This window comes from Carassius auratus, chromosome 12 (assembly GCF_003368295.1).
Source record: "Carassius auratus strain Wakin chromosome 12, ASM336829v1, whole genome shotgun sequence".
NCBI classification, from domain to species: domain Eukaryota; kingdom Metazoa; phylum Chordata; class Actinopteri; order Cypriniformes; family Cyprinidae; genus Carassius; species Carassius auratus.
The window spans coordinates 21,145,258-21,169,603 of NC_039254.1; the positions used below are offsets into that span (position 1 = coordinate 21,145,258).

General features: G+C 35.1%; 1 protein-coding gene across 3 annotated transcripts in view; it reads right to left on the reverse strand.

Annotated features, from left to right (window-relative positions):
* Positions 1–24,346, reverse strand: part of adprh (ADP-ribosylarginine hydrolase) — a 222,517-nt gene that overhangs the window by 65,920 nt on the left and 132,251 nt on the right. For all 3 annotated transcript variants that reach the window (XM_026277589.1, XM_026277587.1, XM_026277588.1), the window contains exons 5-6: positions 9,547–9,652; positions 9,202–9,468 (exon numbers count right to left, since the gene is read on the reverse strand). In XM_026277589.1, coding sequence (XP_026133374.1) covers positions 9,202–9,468; positions 9,547–9,652 — 373 coding nt within the window. The remainder of the gene's footprint in view (positions 1–9,201; positions 9,469–9,546; positions 9,653–24,346) is intronic.

Here is a 24,346-nt window from a genome sequence, read left to right on the forward strand (position 1 = left end):
GTTCTAATGGGTGGATTGCGTGCAATCTCCATAATATTTTATTTTTAAAAGGTCTTTAATAAGAATAAATTTGCTCGTTGTGAGCTCCGTGGAGACAATGCCTGAGCTGACCAGCAGTGATTCTTTCGTCTTTCTGACTGCTCTCTGCCCAGAAATCAATTATTAATGAGCCCCGACCCCTGTAATAATCAGATATGTTGGTTTAGCTTGTCAGTTTGAGGGAAATTGTATTATTTACTTTTATTTTGAACCAATTTAAAAGTGAAACTAAACCTAAGAATGAGCTCCCTTCTCTCCCAGGTATTGCAACTGTAGGGGGCGCAATTTTTCTCAGACAATGTAAGTCTATGTGTAATGTATTTTTACATTTAACAATTAATTAATTGCCCCGAGTTTGGGGCTTGTGGCTTTAAAGCCCTAGGAGGAGATACGTTTGGAATTTAGTCTCAGAAAAATAATAATAAAAAAAATAATAATAAAAACTAGAATTAAAAGTTAGTGAACTAACTTTGATGTTGGCTTGGCCATCTTGGCCATGGGGAAAAAGAGCCACAGTACTTGTGTGCCCAGCATTCTTGAGTTGCCCCGCTGCAAAAAAATAAAAATAAAAATAATACCATAAAAAATACACCTGCGACAGTCTTTTTCCATGGTCCCTTGCTGTTTTCTTTTAAAATAAAAAGCCTAGGCTATGATAACAGCTACGACAGGGTTGTTTAGCTGAATGTGAAATAAGTCATGCAAAAACCATAATTTCCTAAATACCATTCAATTTAATCTTATTTTAATAGTACTGACAACATATTTTAAGTTATCACACATTTGGCGAGTCAAGAGCTAAACAAAAAGTCCTGTTTCATTACAAAATACTGTAACTTTTATAAACTTTATACTATCAACACAACATTTTAATTAATATTTATTATAAAATAAATATTTCATAAAACTGAAACTTAAATATATTATTTCTATAGGCTATACAAAACAGAAAAGAAAAAAGACTAAATAATAAGGCTGAATAAGCTAATCTATAGCATGTTTAATGGTGGTTGCCTGTCTATGAATGGTACACCCCTCTAAGCTCACAGAAGTGGTTTGACCCAAGTCCTCAGCAGCCAATGACATTGACCTCTACAAACTGATTTTTTACGTGTACTTCATGTGTATTTCACACGTGAAATACAAGTTAAATACTTGCTGATTTTTCACGTGTAAACAACACGTATTTAACAAATAATATTGGATATAATATCGGAGTAATATAGTATTTTAAGAAGCTCTTAAAAATATATATAAATGACTTTACCATGTTGTGCAGCGCCGATAAATAAATAATATTAAATACATGTTGTCTACGCATGAAATACACGTATTTAACGTGTTGTTGACGCGTTAAAATTCACGTGTATTTGACCCTCTTGGCCTTCCATACACATTAGATATAATGAGGGAGACGTAAAAAAAGGACATTGCGTTGTTTTGATATGGATTACTTTATCACAGATTATTTGTTCGGGAGCACTTGTTTAGTTTAAAAGTAGACATGTCAAGCTTTCTATAGATATATCTCTCATGTCTCTTCGTTGAGTATTCATGGAGTTACAGTTCATTTTAATGATGTGTTTGTAAATTAAGATCAGCGCAGACCAAGGCTGGAGACAGCACACCTTGTTTGTTATCTTTATTTTATAAGTGCACACAGTTTTGTTGTTATTTTGTTTGTATCCAAAAAAAGTAGACCCTTTACAGATTCGATTGATGTATTGCTCTTATCTGTACGATTAAAACTGAAAGTGTAATTTAAGTAAATTTCGGTGTTATCAGGAGAAAGTGACTCAAAACGCGTATGCGTTAATCGACTCCAGAGTTAAAAGGCTGTCGTGACTTTTTTTCCTTCCAGTATTCATAAGATATTTCACGCTGTCAAATTATTTTTCATTTTGCACACATAAACAGCTCAAAAACACCTGAATTCTGCTCTTGTTGTGTTCTAATGCGTGGATTAGTGTATTTGCTGTGATATTATTTTAAGAAGCTCTGCTGATGAAGCGCTCGATTCTCTCTCGTCTTTCTCGGTGTTCTTTGGCCAGAGACATAATTTATAAATGAGATCTGACCTGGTAATAATAACATATGTTGGTTTAGCTAGTCAGTGTGAATGAAATGTGTAGCCTATTTATTTGTCTGATCTCGCCCCGAAACGCGGCTGTCATGTGGACTTCAAGTGTTCAGAGAAATACATCGCGAGCTCGCGGACATTTGGCTGCCGCGAATATATCCTGTTTTTACTTTAAACAGTTCAGAAACATCTGAATTTAGCTCTTGGTGTGTTCCAACGTGTGGATTGCGTGCAATCGCCTTTTTTTTTAAAAGGTCTTAAATAAGAATGAATTCGCTCGTTATGAGCTCCGTGGAGACAGCCTGAGCTGAGCAGCAGCTGATTCTTCTCTCGTCTTTCTGACTGTGCTCTCTGCCCAGAAATAAATTACTAATGAGCCCTGACCCCAGTAATAATCAGATATGTTGGTTTAGCTTGTCAGTTTGAGGGAAATTGTATTATTTACTTGTATTTTTAACTGGTTTAAAAGTGAAACGAAACCCAACTCCTCCCCTAAATCTCATTGCAACTGTAGGGGCGCAATTTTTCTCAGACAATGTAAGTCTATGGGTAATGTATTTTTACATTTAAAAATTAATAAATAAAAAAAACTAAGTCTGATCACTCTGAAAAGATATAGCAACCAGTATCGCTATATCCCGCAGGTGTCTGCCGAGTTTGGGGCTTGTGCCTTAAAAGCCCTAGGAGGAGATACCTCTGGAATTCTGTCTCAGAAGAATAATAATAATAAAAACTAGAATTAAAAGTTAGTGAACTAACTTTGATGTTGGCTTGGCCATCTTGGCCAAAGTTTTGTTGTTATTATGTTTGTATCCAAAAAAAAGTAGACCCTTTACAGAGACACGTTGAAATTAACGTGTATATTTAAAGCGTTAAATAATATTGGATATAATATCGGAGTAATATATTATTTTAAGAAGCTCTTAAAAAAATATATAAATGACTTTACCATGTTGTGCAGCGCCAATAAATAAATAATATTAAATACGTGTTGTCTACGCATGAAATACACTTATTTAACGTGTTGTTGACGCATTAAAATTCACGTGTATTTGACCCTCTTGGCCTTCCATACACATTAGACGTGAAAAAAGGACATTGCGTTGTTTTGATATGGATAACTTTATCACAGAATATTTGTTTGGCAGCACTTGTTTGGTTTAAAAGTAGACATGTCAAGCTTGCTATAGATATATATCTCATGTCTCTTCGTTGAGTATTCATGGAGTTAAAGTTCATTTTAATGACGTGTTTGTAAATGAAGATCAGCGCAGACCAAGGCTGGAGACAGCACACCTTGTTTGTTATCTTTATTTTATAAGTGCACAAAGTTTTGTTGTTATTATGTTTTTATACAAAAAAGTGGACCCTTTACAGATTCGATTGATGTATTGCTCTTATCTGTACGATTAAAACTGAAAATGTAATTTAAGTAATTGTCAGGGTTATCAGCAGAAAGTGACTCAAAACGCGTATATGCGTTAATCGACTCCAGAGTTAAAAGGCTGTCGTGACTTTTTTCCTTCCAGTATTCATAAGCTGTATCACGCTGTCAAATTATATGTCATTTTGCACACATAAACATATCAAAAACACCTGAATTCTGCTCTTGTTGTGTTCTAATGGGTGGATTAGTGCTGTGATATTATTTTTGGAATCTCGTAAAAAATGCTGATGAAGTGCTCATTTCTCTCTCGTCTTTCTCTCTGTTCTTTGGTCAGAGACATAATTTATAAATGAGATATCTGACCCGGTAATAATAGCATATGTTGATTTAGCTTGTCAGAGTGAATGAAATGTGTAGCCTATTTATTTGTCTGATCTCGCCCCAAACGCGGCTGTCATGTGACTTTTTTTTCCCTTCGCGATGTCAAATATTGCATTTTGCACACATACACGGCTCAAAAACCCCTGGATTTTTCTTAGTGTGTTCTAATGGGTGGATTGTGTGCATTCGCAGGAATATTTATTTTAAGAAGCTCTTAAAAAAATATATATAAATGACTTTACCATTTTGTGACAATGGATAGCAATTGATGTGAGGTTCAGCCTGACAGATAAAATCTCACAATCACATATAAACACTCATTTTCATGTGTATAATATATTCTTCTAATTGTTTTGTGCCGTTTCGCTGCAGTGTTTTAATGTGACAGGCTGTAAATTCTCTTCAAGTGTTCAGAGAAATACATCGCGAGCTCGCGGACATTTGGCTGCCGCGAATATATCATGTTATTACTTTAAACAGTTCAGAAACATCTGAATTTAGCTCTTGGTGTGTTCTAACGTGTGGATTGCGTGCAATCGCCTTTTTAAAAGGTCTTAAATAAGAATGAATTCGCTCGTTGTGAGCTCCGTGGAGACAGCAGCAGTGATTCTTCTCTCATCTTTCTGACTGCTCTCTGCCCAGAAATCAATTATTAATGAGCCCTGACCCCTGTAATAATCAGATATGTTGGTTTAGCTTGTCAGTTTGAGGGAAATTGTATTATTTACTTGGTATTTTTAACAGGTTTAAAAGTGAAACGAAACCCGACTCCTCCCTTAATCTCGGGTATTGCAACTAGGGGCGCAATTTTTCTCAGATAATGTAAGTCTATGGGTAATGTATTTTGACATTTAAAAATTAATTTAAAAAAAACTTTAAGTCTGATCAGTCTGAAAAGATATAGCAACCAGCACCGCTCTATCCCGCAGGTGTCTGCCGAGTTTGGGGCTTTTGGCTTTAAAGCCCTAGGAGGAGTAGCGTTCAGAATTTCCTGTCAGAAAAATAATAAGAAAAAGAAGACGTATTATGTTGCCAAGCCAACATAATACGTTTAAATAGAATATCAGTAAGTTGGCTTTCTCAAGCTAACTTAATAATAAGATTAAATAGTAGATCTGTAAGTTGGCTTTTTCAGTAAATGGGTTTGTTTAAAAGTAGACATTCCAAGCTATCCCATTGGATACCGACAATCTCTGGGTAACACTTTATAATAACGTTCTGTTATTTATAAATTATTAGTTTATGATGAACTAATAATTTACAAAACATGAATATACTTTTATAAATTATTAATAAGTAATAAAATATCATTTTAGTAATGTTTTATTAATTCAGTTATAAGTCACTTATAAGTTATTAGTTAATGATGAATGAATCATTTACAAAACATAACTATAAATGATTAATGAGTGGTATGCTAATGATTTACAAATGTGTTGTGAGTTATCTTAACAAAAGTTTAAATCATGAAATAAATAAAACTGATCATTAATAGATGGTTTATAAGTTATTAGTTGATTATTTATCACTGTTAAATCATTGGAGTATTTCTGTCAAAATATAAATGTCAAAAATGTATTAATGCCTTAGTCAGGATATTCCAGTGGCTTGTGTTAAATCCTTTCACTCATCGGCACAGTCTTGTGTTCTGTGTGGAGTGTGTGGATCTAGTGATGAAGTGAATTTCACTGTAAAATGTAACTGATGATCTTACTAATAAAATTAAGTGAATCTAACTTATTTTGAATAAGTTTGTTGACCTTACTAAGTTTAATAAAGTAAGGACAACTTTTTAGCACGGAAAGTTAATAAACTCAAAATATTATGTATAAATATTAAATATTATAATATAAATATGAAAATGTTAGATTGGTCATGCGCAGTGCTACCAGTAGGTGGAGCCGATTTGAAACGGAAACGGAATGCCATTATTTCTGGTGAAGAGCAAAGGTGAGGCAGTGCTTGATTTACTTATTTTTAATGTCTGAATTGCTTTGTATACATAATTAATCGTGTAATAATCATATTAAATTAACTAGTGCTACACATGAACATTGGATGCATTTTTATTTTAATCAAATTCTTGGATTGTGTTGGATTGTGTTCGAAATTAAATGAGTCTAGCATTGCAAGTCTCTAATTGTTAGGTCCATCCTTTCAATCAAGGAACATTTTTAAGGTTTTTTTTTTTTGTGTGAGTAGGTTCTCAGTGAAGAACTTAAATAGAGTAACTTTAATAAGAATAAAGTTATAATGTATACACTCAAGCCTATGTAGTATTTTAATTTGCATATTATATAATGTGTATCTTTGTTCCTATTTTTTTTATTAACAATGATAAAATAATGGTTATGTTTTTTCCACTTTTACATTCCACTTTTTCCTTGAGGAGAAAGGAGATTGTTGAGATTGAGTCTCCAGTAAAAGAGACTCTTCAAAGATGGCCATCACTCTTCACAGAATGACAAGTAAGTAACAATTAAATCACACAACCTAACACAACATTTACTAACCCTCATGCCATTCCAGATTTATATGAATTTCTTCAGATACAAATTCTTAAAGTCGTCCATCTCTGAGTGTGAAGAATGTGAAAGCTCTTAAAAGCATATATACATTGATCAATCCATATGACCATATATTAACTCTCTTTTTCTAAATATACATATTTGCGTTTATCTGAAGAATATCTGTTACATTTGGGACACCATGAGAGTAATTGTGGCAATTTTCAAATATCCCTTTAACAGAGTAACCAAAAGCCTAATAGATAAAGCATTGTTCTTTTTCCTTTTACAGATCAATGCAGAGTTTGTTCGCATCACAAGCAAAAACCTCAAGCAAGATTTTTTCACAGCACTTGATCAACATACAGCTCGATTTCTGAACATTTTTAAACCAAAAAAGGGGCAGTTGGAAAAAGGCTTTCAGAGTTTTTTGATCAAATTAAGTTGAAGGTAAGTTTGTCATTGCTTCTTTCTTAAACTAAATTCTGTAAAACTTCATTCTATGTAAGTTTTTTTATTCAGGGCACTGTCATCACTTCATTTTAAAATGGGTTTCTTTCTGACTAATTTTAACTTCTTTTTCCAGGGCACTGACATCACTGCTAATCGCACAGCAGTTCTTCGTGGACTTCCTCTCCTTCTTGGAGAAGAAACCTCTGCCTTTTTTTGCAACATTGGCAAGTACCATTCTTTGTATATTTCATTCTAAACTCTAATCCCCCACACATACATCACAAATAGGCATTCAGTCCCAGAAACAGACCAGACACAAAACTTTTTAAATGTAATTGTACATTTTCTTGTGTATGTTCTGCCGTCATTGTACTGTTCATTGTGTTTTACAATGTCTAATTTTCACACAATATTTTAACCATTGTTTATCTCTGTTAGTTGTATGTTAAACAGAAAGTGATGGTCCTGATTCTTTAAGATACATGTACATTTGTGAGATTTACTATTTCTAATGTAACCAGAATTTTAATATTGCTGTTCTTTTTTTTTAATTTTTTTTATTAGGACTGTGATTGTGACATACCCCAGATTTCCATCGGGATTCTGACTGATAACAGAAGGCAGCCAGGATTCTTCACAAGCACTGCATTTAGAGGATTCACACACCGCAATTATCCTCGAAGGAGCCATTGTGATGGACAATATTGAAAACCTCCCGGATGCCATGTGGCTACTTTTTGGGCTGATATATGCGCTCAATTTGGAGGACCTTCCACAGCTCAAGAACACACTTGATTTTATTCAAAGAGTGTTTCTTTCTCTGGGACACAAATCCCTGAAACCAAAACTACAGTCCCTTAAAAACATGCTGCTCATGTAAGTGAAGGCTTTTTCAGATTGTTTTAAAGTGACAGTCCGTCCAAAACTGAACGTTCTGTCATTATTTACACTCCCTCATCTCTTTCCAAAACTGTAAGAGAAAGGGTTTAGTCTTAAAACAAGTCACAAAGGCATCTTGATAATCTTTTTGGATCTTTTTTTAGTTTTGGTTACCTGGACTTTTAATAGAGGGACATAAAATGCTCAGGGCTAATTTAAAATATTTTCATGTGTGTTTCAAAGACAATCCAAACTTACAGGTTTGGTATGAGATGTGGGAGAGTAAATTATGACAGAATTTTCAGTTTTGGGCTATCCCTTTACTATACCTTTAAGCTTGTTGCACAGACTTTGTGTAAGCTTTTTGTCACAGACTTAAAATATTTTTACACTGCAAGGTTATTATTTTTTTTTGGAAGTATAATACATTGTCCTGCATTAATCTAACGTTGATGCTTTTAAAAGGTCAACTGTTCTGTTTATTTCAGGTCACAGATTGTCAAATTCGAAATTCATTCATCAGTCATATATTTTTTTTTATTTTGGTTGCACTTGCGCTGCACATTTGTTAACAAAGAGATGTGCTTTTTGTGATTAAAGTAAAAACTTTTATATTTAGGAGTGTCTAAATGATTGCTTGGTACACTGTATTTTACAATTGATAATAAAAAATGTTTTCCCTAAAGTCAGGTGTTGCTTTTTGTCTTTACTTAAGTTTTTTAGTTCAGCTTACTTCAATTTTTTAAGGCAATCAGTTTCCAAATTTTTTCCTAGTAATGTGAACTCTAATAAGAAGTTAACACAACTAATGATTTTGAGTCAGCGTTACTCAAGTATACTTGATTAAAAAGTTTGGTATACAAATGTTATTAAGTTGTACCAACTAAAAATGTATACAATACTTTACTTGGAAATTTTAAGGCAATCGGTTTCCTCAATTTTTCTAAGTAAAGTCAACTAATTACATTTTACTGTGTTCTCAAACGATTTTACCTTCCACTGAAGCTCACATTAGGTGCAAAGAGTTAATGTGTTTTAGAGAAGACAGCTGTCTATACCCTCACCAGTCAGTACTTAGTACACACTACAAAGTGTTCAACACCTGTTATAGATGATGTGTAAACACATGAATAAATCATTTACAAAGCTTTCTACATCCCCTAATCTAAAGTGTAAACTAGCCATCACTTGTAAATGTGTTACATATCACTTGTAGACATTTCTTACCTGTTACAAATTATTTGTATATATATATATGTGTGTACATGTATATATATATATATACACATATCTTTGACGATAGTAGTCCTGACAGAATTAACATTGTGTAATTGTATAAACACTTACTAACCTAACCTAACATCACATACATTCAGATTAAAATTGTCCAATATTATCTCCCTGATATTTATCAATCTTGCATTATGTAATAGAACCTCATCTTCATGCATTAACCCTTAAATTTAGTTTCTTACCATTTCCATTTTCCAATAAAGTAGTCCCAGTCTCTCTCAGTCTCTGTAACAGCATATCCTGCAGACTTAACAAATGATTTTGCGACAGGACAAGCCTCCTCCAATAAACCCAGACCCCAGGTTGTGATTGGTCTTCGCTGGACTGCATAACTGGTGAACAAGGCTGAAGCCACAGCTCCAAGGAAACCAGTTGGATGAGGATGGGTCATTCTACCAGTCTCCACAGCAACCTCAACCAATGAGGATAGCTGATCAGGATGAGGATATCTTTGGAACAAAGACGATTAGATATTGCCAATGCTACTACCAAATATATTTGAAAATACAAAAGAAAGCATGCCTCACCTAAGACCAATGCACATGGACCTCATGGCTGCCCCACAACCTGTGGCTTCTGGGTTATATGGCACCCTGCAACCCCCTTCAGTACCTGGGCGCAACTGTGCAATACCTTAAGGGAGATACAACAGGGAAAACAGGGTAAATATATATATATATATATATATATATATATATATATATATATATATATATGAAAATGAAAATAAAAACTCTTTGAATGAGAAGGTGTGTCCAAACTTTTGGTCTGTACTGTATATATATTAATATATATATATATATATATATATATATATATATATATATATATATATATATATATATATATATATATATATATATATATGTGTGTGTGTGTGTGTGTGTGTGTGTGTGTGTGTGTGTGTGTGTGTTACAGGTCCCGGGCAGTCGGGAAAATTGTGAGCAGTAATCAACTTGAAATTAAATGAGAGAGAGAGAAAATAATTAGTTGTTTCTTTAACGGTACTCTTTGTTGTCTTTTAATACACATACACATTTGTATATAAATATATATATATATATATATATATATATATATATATATATATAGAGAGAGAGAGAGAGAGAGAGAGAGAGAATGAGATAGATAGATAGATAGATAGATAGATAGATAGATAGATAGATAGATAGATAGATAGATGATAGATAGATAGATAGATGATATCAGTATGTTATTGCATACTGTTTTATGATGTACAAAGGTATTGAAGTATAAATATTTGCCATATTACTACTATTTACTTGCCTGTTGCTAAAGAAAATGATTCTTTTTTTTGTAGAACAAAATTTATCATTATTCGTACTTAGTGTAGAATATATTGCTTTTCCCACTTAGTGTAACTGCCAAAAATATAATGGTTCAGTTAAAGACAGCCTGTGTTGATTCAGTTCCGTCCAATATGTAAAGTTAATCAATTATGAAATGAATTCGGGTTGGGCAGTATAGCATTATTTGGTACTATAAAGCCTTGTTAACAAGCCTTTGTAAAAAGAAGGGTTATCACATTTGTTTGTAAGGTAACAACCTTGACAACTGTGCTGAATTAAAATTCAGTGTTTGTCATGTGACAACACTTAAGGATACAACTCTGAAACATCTGTTGCTTATTGTATACTGTTTGACACACTATTCTTTAAACTCTTAACTGTCATTCACATTTTTGAACATAGACTTTATAGTGCACGATCCAAATTGATTTTTTTTTTTATAATTCACGAATGAAAACATTTTGTAACATGATATTGATGTACCTAGGGTGACCACCTGCTAATAAGCCCAAGGGGGGACAAGGGGGGACAAGGGGTATGTTTCTGAGGGACAATGTGGGACTCCTTGCGTGGCGGTGCCCCCACCCCATGGGCAGACTCACTGATAGTGGTTTACCCATTTCTAGCACATACCTCCTTACATGGTATATTAATAATGCCCTATTCCCCTAAACATGTGTAATTGCTGATGTATGCTCATGACAGAATTCACAGATGCACTTCCACTTATGATTTACTTTAGCTATTTTATTTATTTTTCATTACAATTTATTCACTTTAAATAAATTATAATATAAAATTAAAGGATTAAAATGAATTGTAGTTGCTCAACAACACAGGAACAGTAAAAAAAAAAAAAAAAGTCTAACATCACAACTCAAGGGAAGGGAATTCACTCATTCACTAATCCCTATATAGTGTATGGCAGTTGAGTTCACTATATCAGGAAGGAGTGAACAAATAAATAAGTGAACGGATTCGGACAGTGACGTATAGCCTATATTGCGCGTGAGACTTGGAGCTGTTGCAAAAACATTGCTATGTTTACTTTTATATTACATGTTTCATCGATGGTATATAATAAAAAAAAAATTGTAATGCTTTTTTTATTCATAATCATTAAATGCTATTAAAATAACGTACTGAGAACAAAAATAAACACACATAAACGTTCATAATTATGTATTTATTACTTTTAGTATCTTGACACTTGCTCAAGCAGCGTTTTGAGCTCAGATAATGTGGTTTTTGAGCGTCCTCAGGCGACTGTTAATTTTACATCAGAATACACTACCTGGTTTTAACGGAAAAATGTAAATTATCCACCAAATTATCATCATTTTTGTAAGTTAACATCGATGCCACCTCAGTAAATTAGTCCAATATTAAACTGAGTTATTGCCTACACAACATATTTTAGTATAAATAATGTAGGAAAAATGTTAAAACAGAAATAATAAAGATGTAAACTTCATCTCTCATTCAAACTCACTCGCTCCCACTCTCGCAGTAGCGTGCTGAACTGTAAAGTAATGTTCGGCTGCCTGGGGCTCGAGCGATCAACTTTTTTTGAGCAAGCATTGATTATGCGTGACACAGTCTCAATTTGTGGGACGCATGAATTGGGCTTCAAACGCTGTACACGCACGCACTACGCGGGACGGGTGGTCACTCTAGATGTACCATTTACAGTTTAATGCAATGTCGGATTTTAAAATGGGTTTTAAAGGATGAATTTTGAGATTTTAAGTTTTCAGTTGATATATAATTTCTGATGATTTCTAAAATGTGATAGAGAAAAAGGCAACGAAGAAGTCTTTCTTTTAACAAAGGTCAGAATTCCTGTTATAATGTAGATTTTTTGGGGTGACTTTTGTCATAAATTAATCTATTACTTTTCCTACATTATTTTTAACAAAAAACATTGGTAAAATATTTCTTTGGGAGTCTTAGACCTTTCCAACGATATATAGTTTGTCAAGATTAGATCAGATTTAATTGTAAAATAGTGAAGTAAATGTAGGCATCCCATATTCACTATTCACCAATTCACTATAACAACAAATTAGACTATGGCAACTTGCAAATCAGCTTACCAACTCAAAACACCCGCAAAGGTTTCCTAAACCTTCAAAATGGTCTCTTAGTTTGGTTTACTAAGTTATACAATCATGGAAAGACTGCTGATCTGACAGTTGTCCAAAAGACAGTTATTGACAACCCTTCACAAGAAGGGTAAACCACAAACATTAATTGCCAAAGAAGCTGGCTGTTCACAGAGTGCTGTATCCAAGCATGTTAACAGAAAGTTGAGTGGAAGGGAAAAGCGTGGAATAAAAAGATGCACAACCAACTGAGAGAACCGCAGCCTTATGAGGATTCTCAAGCAAATTTGATTCAAGAATTTGAGTGAATTTCACAAGGATTGGACTGAGGCTGGGGCTGAACCCCATAGAAAATCTATGGGGTATTGTCAAGAGGAAAATGAGAAACAAGAGACCAAAACATGCAAATGATCTGAAGGCCACTTTCAAAGAAACATGTGCTTCCATAGCACCTTAGCAGTGCCACAAACAGATCATATCCATGCCACATCAAATTGAGGCAGTAATTAAAGCAAAGCCCCCTACCAAGTGTTGAGTACACGTACAGTAACTGAACATACTTTCCCAAGGTCAACAATTCACTAAAAAATTTTTTTTTATTTTTTTATTTTTTTTGGTCTTATGAAGTATTCTAATTTGTTGAGATAGTGAATTGCTGTTTTTTTTTTTTATGTGAGCCAAAATCATCACAATTAAAAGATCCAAAGACTTAAACTTCATCAGTCTGTCTGCACTGAATTTATTTAATTCATACAAGTTTAACAATTTACTTACTGTATTACTGATATAAATTAACTTTTCCACAACATCCTAATTTGAGATGCACCTGTGTGTGTATATATATATATATATATATATATATACATATATATATATATATATATATATATATATATATATATATATATATAAAATTATTAATATTATTATTAAGAAAACATTTATTTCTTGTATATGTTATTAAACTCTTTATTTTATGTTTAAAATTGTTTATCCACATGCAAAACTGACTTCATCACTGGTGCTTATAAATAACAAGAACAACATCAACAACAAATGCGATTTTTAATGATTATAGGAAAAATGACGATTATTAAAAGATATTTAATCCTTTTTTATTGTGAATATAATATCATACTATGATGTACGCAAACTCATTATGTTTTCTTTTTTTTTGTCATTATGATTGTTCATTGTTAAAGATACTTCTTTGAAGTTGTTTGTTTAATATTCATAATATGCTATTTCTGGATATTTTTGTCAAGGACTTTTATTTTGTTGAGCGTTGATATGAAGGGAAGTGCAGGAAAGAGGAGAAGAGCAGAGTAGACTGTGGCGGGCACGGAGACTAGTGTTGCTCTCCTCCCCAGTTCTAGGACTTAAAATAAGCAACTAACTGTCCATATTTTCAAGTCCATCGTCTTTATTCTTATTGAAACGAATCAGCTCAAAGGGGAAATATGAATAATCAATCATAACTAGTTATGAGTAATTATAAATATTTAGATCCGCTGTATTTACTTGACCTCTCTGTGTCAACTGTCTGTCACTTCTAAGAATGTTAATTTACTGGTTAAGGAAAATAACCTTCTTACTGTACAATACTACTCAAAGCATGTAGCAAAAATCTGCATGATTAGGGACTCCAGTTATGAGCTAAAAATGAATAGCCTCAAGTGTGATACAAAGAAGACTTTATTAACTACATAAACACTTAAACTAGTCTAACACTAGTTGCAATGCAAATATTCTTTACAACAAACATAATTTGTTTCCAATAAGTTCACTGGTAAATTGTTCCCTTTTAGTCGGTCACTCTCAACGTCACGTCATTGAATTGGGATTTCGCTTAGAGAGTCCAATCTACTTTGAATGTAAACTAAACAACCAATGCACATTAGCATGCGATTATTGCATCCAGCTTCCACTGATAACAGCGTGAGCATAAAAAGGCAGCAGTGCATACCAGCTATTTCCTTCAGAGCTGAGCGAAAACACTGTTCTGCGCTCTATGGAGCTTCTTGTGTTGGCAGACGGTGCTTCAGTGGTGGTTATCCCTGTGAAGATAGGGTTGCGTAATTCAGTCTGCATTAGAATCAGATCCAGAGATGTCACCGCTTATGCTTACCCTGGCCACTGAGAGGGTAGGTCTTGTGTGGAAATCTCCACTTTGTCCTGAGCTCTCAAGGTTGGATGACCAGTTTCTCGGGGTGGTGCAGCTAGGGGGTATACAAGGGATCCCCCTGGTGGAGTGGTCAATTGCGAAGCAGTTGTGTCCTTATATTGCCTCCACCTGGCAGAGCGAACCATGCCTCCCCTCCCGGGTCTGTAGGTACTCGACTGGCTTGTCTGGCGATGCTTATATGGCCTGTGGAGAAGCTGCCTTCACCTTACACGCTATGCCGTTACTGCAGGTTCATCAGGCTAAACCACTGAAGGACCTGTGAGGGTGAGCTCCAAACTGCTACTGACCCCATGCTCCAAGCAATGGAGGTCAACGCTAGTTCTCTGTGTCATGCGATGTCTACACTTGTGGTCCAGGAGTGCCATCTCTAGCTGTGTCTGATGGACATGAGGAACACAGACAAAGTTTGGTTCCTTAATGCCCCTGTGTCCCAGACTGTTTGGGAGCTTGGCCCAGCAGCTCTCAGCTGCACAGAAACAGACTGAGGCAGTTCGTCACCCTGCAGCTGTCAGGGATTAGCACCAAAAATCATACTCCAAGGCTGTAGACTTTTTTACATGTACGACCAAGCCTCTAAACAGAGATACATAGACAGCTATAGCTTCTTGCCGATGAAATTATCAAAAATGACATCTGCTTTAAACCTAAACACCAATGAAAAAGTATTCTTTCCACATCATTTTAATCGCTTGCAGAATGCAAATTATGTGGGTCCGTATCTCTCTAAAGAACATCATGGATATCAGACTATGTCTTGATGGTGAATGCGTGAAATTTGATTTGTGGTATGAGAGCATAAGAGGGAAAGTGTTTGACTTCAAAAAGCAACTAGGTATGTACTGCAAGAACAATGTTGTTTTGTTGCGAGAGGCTTGCATGAAATACAGAAAATAGTTTATTGAGTGTTCAAACGTAGACCCTTTCGGCTGTATAATGTTAGCCGGATGTGCTATGAAAGTTTTCAAAACATTTTTTTAACCAAAGACACAATTGCCCTAATGCACAAAAATCCCTACACCAATCAGTACAAATCTTACTCAATCATCATATTAATAACTGAGAATCAGATTTTTCACAGTAAAACCAGCAGGACTCAATACTCAATACTTCATGGAATTTTATAAGGATGCGACCAATCAACCTTTTGGCTTCCTTTTGATTGACTTTAAAACTAAAACACCTGAGCATTTTCGTCTCAGATCAGGGTTGTTTTCAGATCAACAGGTGCTGTACGTGCGAAAATCAATTGATTAATCAATGAGGTGGTTTTCGTGTACCTCTGTTAAGTGTGGCAATACCATTTATCACTAGTTTAATAACCTCCAGACAACATTAGGATGGAATATGCTGAAAAGCTTTACATAATTCCTCAGAATCAGATAAATTAATGGGTGGTGTTTGTGAGACAATTCAGCAAAATGTGGAGAACAATTTTGATACAGCTAGAAGAAATGTATTGCAGAGGGCTGATTTAGATTCACACAGGAAGGCTAAACTTTATTCCAACGTCTTGCAGAGGTTTTTAACTATAGTAAAACAAGGTAATTTGGGGAGTAGTACTTTAAGTCTTACACTACCGAAACCGGATCCTATTCATATCGACGCACCTGCTAATGCACCTGTTAGTGCACCTGTTACTGAACCAGCCAATGAAATCTAAAAAAATTTGCCACAAAGGGTCACACATGTTGGATTTGGTTAAACGTATAACTGCGCCTCACACAATCCACTATGAATACAGACCGCATGGTTTGAAGCGAATTTCTGGATTCTTTTGCCTCTTTAAATATACAATTTTCCGCTATCATCAAACCGCAGGTTAAATGCATGGTTAAGATGCTTAAAAGCAAATCGTCTACCCCGTTGAAAAAATGGGGAAGTAAAAGCATGCATCAAAGTCTATTACACAATCTGCGACCACTGACAGACAGGTGTTTAATTCACCATCTCTTAACACTAGTGCCTGATTGTCTTTTTAATATTGTTTTTGTAAATATGTTTGAAATATTTGTATTATTTTACGTGTTAAGCTCTTGATGTTAATAAAAAGATGGAAAAAGATGTCTGGCTATACACTGTCTTTATTTATACAGTACATCCATATTATTAATACATTCATGATTACATAGTCTTTTATTTATTAAACATGAAATAATAGGATGCTTCTAGGTGTACTACAGACACCTTTTACAATTTTGTATGCACTGAATACAATTAAATGTATTGCAGAGAGAAAGTTTCAGTCTCTTTACAAATTGAGCAACCATATAAAAACTTTTAATCAGGTCGTCATGATACAGTTTAACAACATTTTCATAATCATAACCCTTTGACATGTGATACAGACAAAACACACATTGTTGTCCACAAGTATCTGATGTGAAGTCTTGAACCAGTTTGTTAGAGTATTGCTCACAAATATAATTATTTTATTTATTTTTTTAAGGCTTGTACGGTCTTTGGAAAACGGGGGTCTTTTGGAGATCCACCAAAGGTATCAAAAAAGCAGCGGCCCTAGTACTGAGCCGTGAGGTAATCCATACTGCACTTGTGATCGATATGATACAGCTTCATTCACTGCTACGAATTGATGGCAGTCATATAAGTACGATTTAAACCATGCTAATGCACTTCCATTAATGCCAACAAAGTGTTCAAGTCTATACAAAAGAATGTTGTTGTCAATTGTGTCAAATGCAGCACTAAGATCCAATAGAACTAACAGAGAGATACAACCACAATCAGATGATAAGAGCAGGTCATTTGTAACTCTAAGTAGAGCAGTCTCAGTACTATGATACGGTCTAAATCCTGACTGGAAATCCTCACATATACCATTTTTCTCTAAGAAGTAATATAATTGTGAGGGTACCACCTTTTCTAGTATCTTGGACAGAAAAGGGAGATTTGAGATTGGTCTATAATTAACTAGTTCTTTGGGGTCAAGTTGTGTTTTTTTGATGAGAGGCTTAATAACAGCCAGTTTGAAGGTTTTGGGGACATATCCTAATGACAATGATGAATTAATTGTATTTATGAATTGCAACTGTATTTAAAATGCTAGAAAATAGAGAGTCCATAGTTTCTGTTACATCATCAAGTTGTTCTGAGGTTTTGAATATGCTAAGAAATTTGGATAAATCAGGAAGATAACTTAAAAAGCAATCTTTTTTGGTAGAAGTGATGGTTCTTCCATACTTGTAACAAGAAGTAGATTTTACAATTTTGGCTATATGAAGTTTGCACAAAACTAAATAATGATTAGAGATATCATCACTTGGCTGCATAATTTCAACACTATCAACATCAATTCCATGTGACAGTATTAAATCTAGAGTATGATTTCGACAATGAGTAGGTCCTGAAACGTGTTGTCTAACCCAAATAGAGTTCAGAATGTCTATAAATGCTGATCCCAATGCATCTTTTTCATTATCAACATGGATATTAAAATCACCAACTATTAAAAGTTTATTTGCAGCCAGAACTAACTCGGATGTAAAATCACCAAACTCTTTAATAAAGTCTGTATGGTGGCCTGTATACAGTAGCCAGTACAAACATAACGGGGGATTTATCATTAACATTTGTTTCTCTGGATAATGCACCATTACTTCAAACGAGTTATACTTGAAGCCTGCCCTCTGAGAAATCCTGAAAACGTTGTTATAAAATTTAAGCAACACCCCCCCCCCCCCCCCTTTGCCTTTTAGATGCAGCTCATGTTTATAACAGTAATCTTGGGGGGTGGACTATAGAAGCAGTTTAGTCTCAAATATAATTCAAGCAAAAAACACGATTCACACATGCATAGACAATTTCACATGCATGAAACCTAATTCACGTACACACAAAAAAAATTCACGTGCGTGAAAAAAAAAAAAAAATCACAAAAAGCAATTCACATGCGCAAAATAAAATTATATATTTATAAAATACGTTTCACAAATGCAAAAAAAAAAACAATTTGTAGATATACAACTGTGCACAAATACCTTTGAGTGTCTGAATGTACGAATCATCATTTACTACAAATCCACTCAGATTTGAGTGTGTGTGTTTTTGAGACTTTCCTGGCAGAGCTCTCTTCCCAAGTGGGTCTGTCGTACTCTTTAGCCAATCAGATGCGAGTTTACCATTCAACCAATCATATCATAAGCCACTGAGTGCATTCAAGGAGCACGATTCTGCGCACCTTTTGTGCAATATGAATTAATTAGAACGGAAATTAAGCCTTTACATCAGTAATCCAGCATGGCGAATGAAGAACGGGAAGCACGGGTAAGAGTTTAGTTAATTTCATAAAAGCCTGAGTTTACACATTTTATCATTTACACATTCAATCAAGGCAGTTTTTCTAGTTACAAAGCTAGTTAGAAAAAATACAGTTGTAACAGGACAGTTGCAGTAATTATAAATTAAACTGCAATCAGGATAGTAAAAAGAAAGACCTGTAAAGACAAAAGTAATATTTTGGGAGTTGTGAAATTATAATTCTAAATAATCTTGTTTTATAAATTGATGTCTGTTAGGTCAGTGTGTACTTTCTTACAGTAATGCATTTTAAAACCTGTAGCCTAGTTATTGTTAACCACTACGTTGAAGCAATGTAGTTCGATCAAGATAAACAACATCAGATATTTAGAAATGTTGTTTAATTTGTAACTATATATGTTATAGTGGTTCTCAACCTTTTTTTCCACTGGGCCGCAGTATGGTCCAAGTCCAAGTGCAAGCGGATTGCACAGGTTCGAGTAGCAATGGGCTTCTTCACATTACCTCCACATGTGCAATTGAGCTTTTGAAGTCTACTGACTACACGCACCTGTCTGCGCGGTCATAAAAAAATGCGAGGTACACATTCGTCCTCTCAGGGCCTCCGTACGCACTCCCCCATGACGATGATAACGTCACGCCTACCTAGCGGTCCAAAACGGTCTCCCTGTGGACGCAGAAAGTTTAACATATGGCTTAAGATGCGCACGGGAGCATGACTTAACGCGACATTGCAGAAAATGTGCATTCACAAATGTAGCCTATGTTGGTCCAAATATGGAAAGCACATTCAAATATAATAATATAATGTTCTCTCCAGAGATGTTTTGCCACATTTCTTCAATTAAGGATGATTGCTATGTAATATATGGTGTTCCCATTTGCCTGAACTTCAAGTAAAATGCGGGGCAAACCGAAAATCCAGCACTCTCCCTCACTACTGATACTGCGACTATTATTTTTTCTAGGCTACGTGTTTATTCGCTGGCATTTTTCACATTCCTTTTTTTTCTCCCTTAAAAACAAATTTGTCCATTATGATGCTCAATTTTACCGAACTTGTTGTTGATTGAATTTTGCCAAAGTGGGCGCTTGTATGTGTTCGTTAAATGAGTAATGTTATGTGAGTAGGTCTGATCATGTCTGAAAATAATATATGAAACACAAAATAATTTAACATTAAAAAACATTAGGCTATAGCTTATATTTCTTAAGTAAATTTTTAAATGAATGTAAAAAATAATAATAATTGTAAAACTGAAACATTCTTTTTTAATTGTGTTCAGCATGGTGGGATGCATTTGAATTGGTGACGGGCCGCGGGTTGAGATAATGCTGCTGCTAGCTCCATGGTCATTTAATAGGCCTAGCATATTGTTTATTTTACGCGGCTGAAAATAACCGTGCTTTCTGTTACTGAGCCTGTGTCTGTCACTCGTCCTCTTAAAAGTGGAAGCTTGTGCGTAGCTTTGTTGTATTATATTGAAACTTTGTTGATGTTCTTTGTTCATGACTCTTTATATGGCGCTAAAAGACAGCTTTGTTGCGTTTTTTTTTTTGTGGGGATTGGGGGTGCACCAACCCGGTTGGGGCATAGAAGGGGGTGCACAGGAAAAAAAGTTTGGGAACCACTGCACTATAACATAACGGTTATGGAAATTAGAATGACATTACATTGAATTAAATTGCAATGAAGTTACAAACGATCCACATCATTAAAGAGAATAAGCTCCAAAATATTTAAAATAAATAAAAACGAGGATCAATCTGAAACTTTTCAAGTGCGTCAATAAATAACACACGACCCAGATAGCAAATGACATGTGGCCCAGTTCTGGCCCACATCTCCCATATTCTTCTGGCCCACATACCGCGCGGAATGACGGCGATGACTCAACCTGAGTCTGGCTGACATATGTCAGCCACAACTGAACCAGATCTGGGCCACATCTCAAAAATGGTGTGGGTGACATCTGGGCCAGATCTGGCCCAGTTTTGTCTGACAGAAGTCAGCCGCAACTGTACCAGATCCATGCCGCATCTCACAAATGGCATGGGCGACACCTGGCCCAGATGTCAACCACGCCATTTCTGAGATGTGGCCCAGATCCGTCCCAGTTGTGGCTGACTTCTGGGTTAGATATGGCCCATATTTACCCTTTCTAGACACAAAAGAATATGTAATTCATCCAGAATAAAGAAAACACTCATGTAGTCTGATCCACAACATAATTAAGTTGGAAAGAGCATAGGCTCAAACATAAAATAAAATGAAAGAGGATGCATCTGGAACTTTTCGAGTGCAGCGCAAAAGTCGCTCAGCCTGCAGCCAGAGAGAGATTTCCTCAAGATTTTTTATTTGCTCATTTTCTTTCTCTATTCTCTTCGTCTCTGTTGCCTCCAAATCCTCACTCTCTCTTGGCCCCTCTCCTCCTGACTAACAACTTTATCATAAGATGTCCGACTTGACAGTTTCTCTGATTTCAGCCAGTTAAGCATATTTATAATATATATTATGGAATGAATGAAACGAGTTGGCATGCATATTAGCCTGCAGTACATAAAAGAAGAACAGTGCATTGAAGACAGCATCTGTCTTCTACGTTTACATCGAAAACTAATACATTATAGTTTTTTTCTTTTTAAATAAAAGCAATTACAAAGGAAATGTTTACTGTTCATGTTTTTTTATTGTATGGAAAAATCCTATTTAAAAAAAAAAAACAGACCGCCATTACATTTTACCTCTCGCGAACCACACTTTGGGAATCCCTGAACTAAACTATCATGAAGTCGCTGAAGAATATACTGCTTTAGATATTCCTAAATTATAGAGAAGAGAAAGATGCATTTCAATGTACAGACAATATATTTACAAATTAAACAACGTTTCTAAATATCTGATGTTGTTTATCTTGATCGAACTACATTGCTTCAACGTAGTGGTTAACAATGACTAGGCTACATACAGTATTGTTCAAAATAATAGCAGTACAATGTGACTAACCAGAATAATCAAGGTTTTTCGTATATTTTTTTATTGCTACGTGGCAAACAAGTTACCAGTAGGTTCAGTAGATTCTCAGAAAACAAATGAGACCCAGCATTCATGATATGCATGCTCTTAAGGCTGTGCAATTGGGCAATTAGTTGAATTAGTTGAAAGGGGTGTGTTCAAAAAAATAGCAGTGTGGCATTCAATCACTGAGGTCATCAATTTTGTGAAGAAACAGGTGTGAATCAGGTGGCCCCTATTTAAGGATGAAGCCAACACTTGTTGAACATGCATTTGAAAGCTGAGGAAAATGGGTCGTTCAAGACATTGTTCAGAAGAACAGCGTACTTTGATTAAAAAGTTGATTAGAGAGGGGAAAACCTATAAAGAGGTGCAAAAAATGATAGGCTGTTCAGCTAAAATGATCTCCAATGCCTTAAAATGGAGAGCAAAACCAGAGAGACGTGGAAGAAAACGGAAGACAACCATCAAAATGGATAGAAGAATAACCAGAATGGCAAAGGCTCAGCCAATGATCACCTCCAGGATGATCAAAGACAGTCTGGAGTTACCTCTAAGTACTGTGACAGTTAGAAGACGTCTGTGTGAAGCTAATCTATTTTCAAGAATCCCCCGCAAAGTCCCTCTGTTAAAAAAAAAGGCATGTGCAGAAGAGGTTACAATTTGCCAGAGAACACATCAACTGGCCTAAAGAGAAATGGAGGAACATTTTGTGGACTGATGAGAGTAAAATTGTTCTTTTTGGGTCCAAGGGCCACAGGCAGTTTGTGAGACGACCCCCAAACTCTGAATTCAAGCCACAGTGCACAGTGAAGACAGTGAAGCATGGAGGTGCAAGCATCATGATATGGGCATGTTTCTCCTACTATGGTGTTGGGCCTATTTATCGCATACCAGGGATCATGGATCAGTTTGCATATGTTAAAATACTTGAAGAGGTCATGTTGCCCTATGCTGAAGAGGACATGCCCTTGAAATGGTTGTTTCAACAAGACAATGACCCAAAACACACTAGTAAACGGGCAAAGTCTTGGTTCCAAACCAACAAAATTAATGTTATGGAGTGGCCAGCCCAATCTCCAGACCTTAATCCAATTGAGAACTTGTGGGGTGATATCAAAAATGCTGTTTCTGAAGCAAAACCAAGAAATGTGAATGAATTGTGGAATGTTGTTAAAGAATCATGGAGTGGAATAACAGCTGAGAGGTGCCACAAGTTGGTTGACTCCATGCCACACAGATGTCAAGCAGTTTTAAAAAACTGTGGTCATACAACTAAATATTAGTTTAGTGATTCACAGGATTGCTAAATCCCAGAAAAAAAAATGTTTGTACAAAATAGTTTTGAGTTTGTACAGTCAAAGGTAGACACTGCTATTTTTTTGAACACACCCCTTTCAACTAATTGCCCAATTGCACAGCCATAATAGCGTGCATATCATGAATGCTGGGTCTTGTTTGTTTTCTGAGAATCTACTGAACCTACTGGTAACTTGTTTGCCACGTAGCAATAAAAAATATACTAAAAACCTTGATTATTCTGGTTAGTCACATTGTACTGCTATTATTTTGAACAATACTGTATGTTTTAAAATGTATTACTGTAAGAAAGTACACACCGACCTAAAATACATCAATTTATAAAACAAGATTATTTAGAATTATAATTTCACAACTCTCAAAATGTTACTTTTGTCTTTACAGGTCTTTCTTTTTACTATCCTGATAGCAGTTTAATTTATAATTACTGTAACTGTCCTGTAACAACTGTATTTTGATTGAATGTGTAAACGATAAAATGTGTAAACTCAGACTTTTATGAAATTAACTAAACTCTTACCCGTGCTTCCCGTTCTTCATTCGCCATGCTGGATTACTGATGTAAAGGCTTAATTTCCGTTCTAATTAATCCATATTGCGCAAAAGGTGCCGCAGAATCGTGCTCCTTGAATGCACTCAGTGGCTTATGATATGATTGGTTGAATGGTAAGCTCGCATCTGATTGGCTAAAGAGTACGACAGACCCAAGTGGGAAGAGAGCTCTGCCAGAAAAGTCTCAAAAACACACACACTCAAATCTGAGTGGATTCGTAGTAAATGACGATTCGTACATTCAGACACTGGTAAATTTTAAACATTCAAAGGTTTTTGTGCACAGTTGTATAATCTACAAATTGTTTTTTGCATTTGTGAAACCTATTTTATAAATATATAATTTTATTTTGCGCATGTGAATTTTTTTTTGTGTGTACGTGAATTAGGTTTCATGCATGTGAAATTGTCTACGCATGTGTGAAGCGTGTTTTTTGCGTGAATTATATTTGAGACTAAACTGCTTCCATAGTGGACTCATTTAAAATAATGTAATCATCAGGTTTTAGCGAGGTTTCTGTCAAACAGAGCACATCTAGATTATGATCAGTGATCAAATTATTT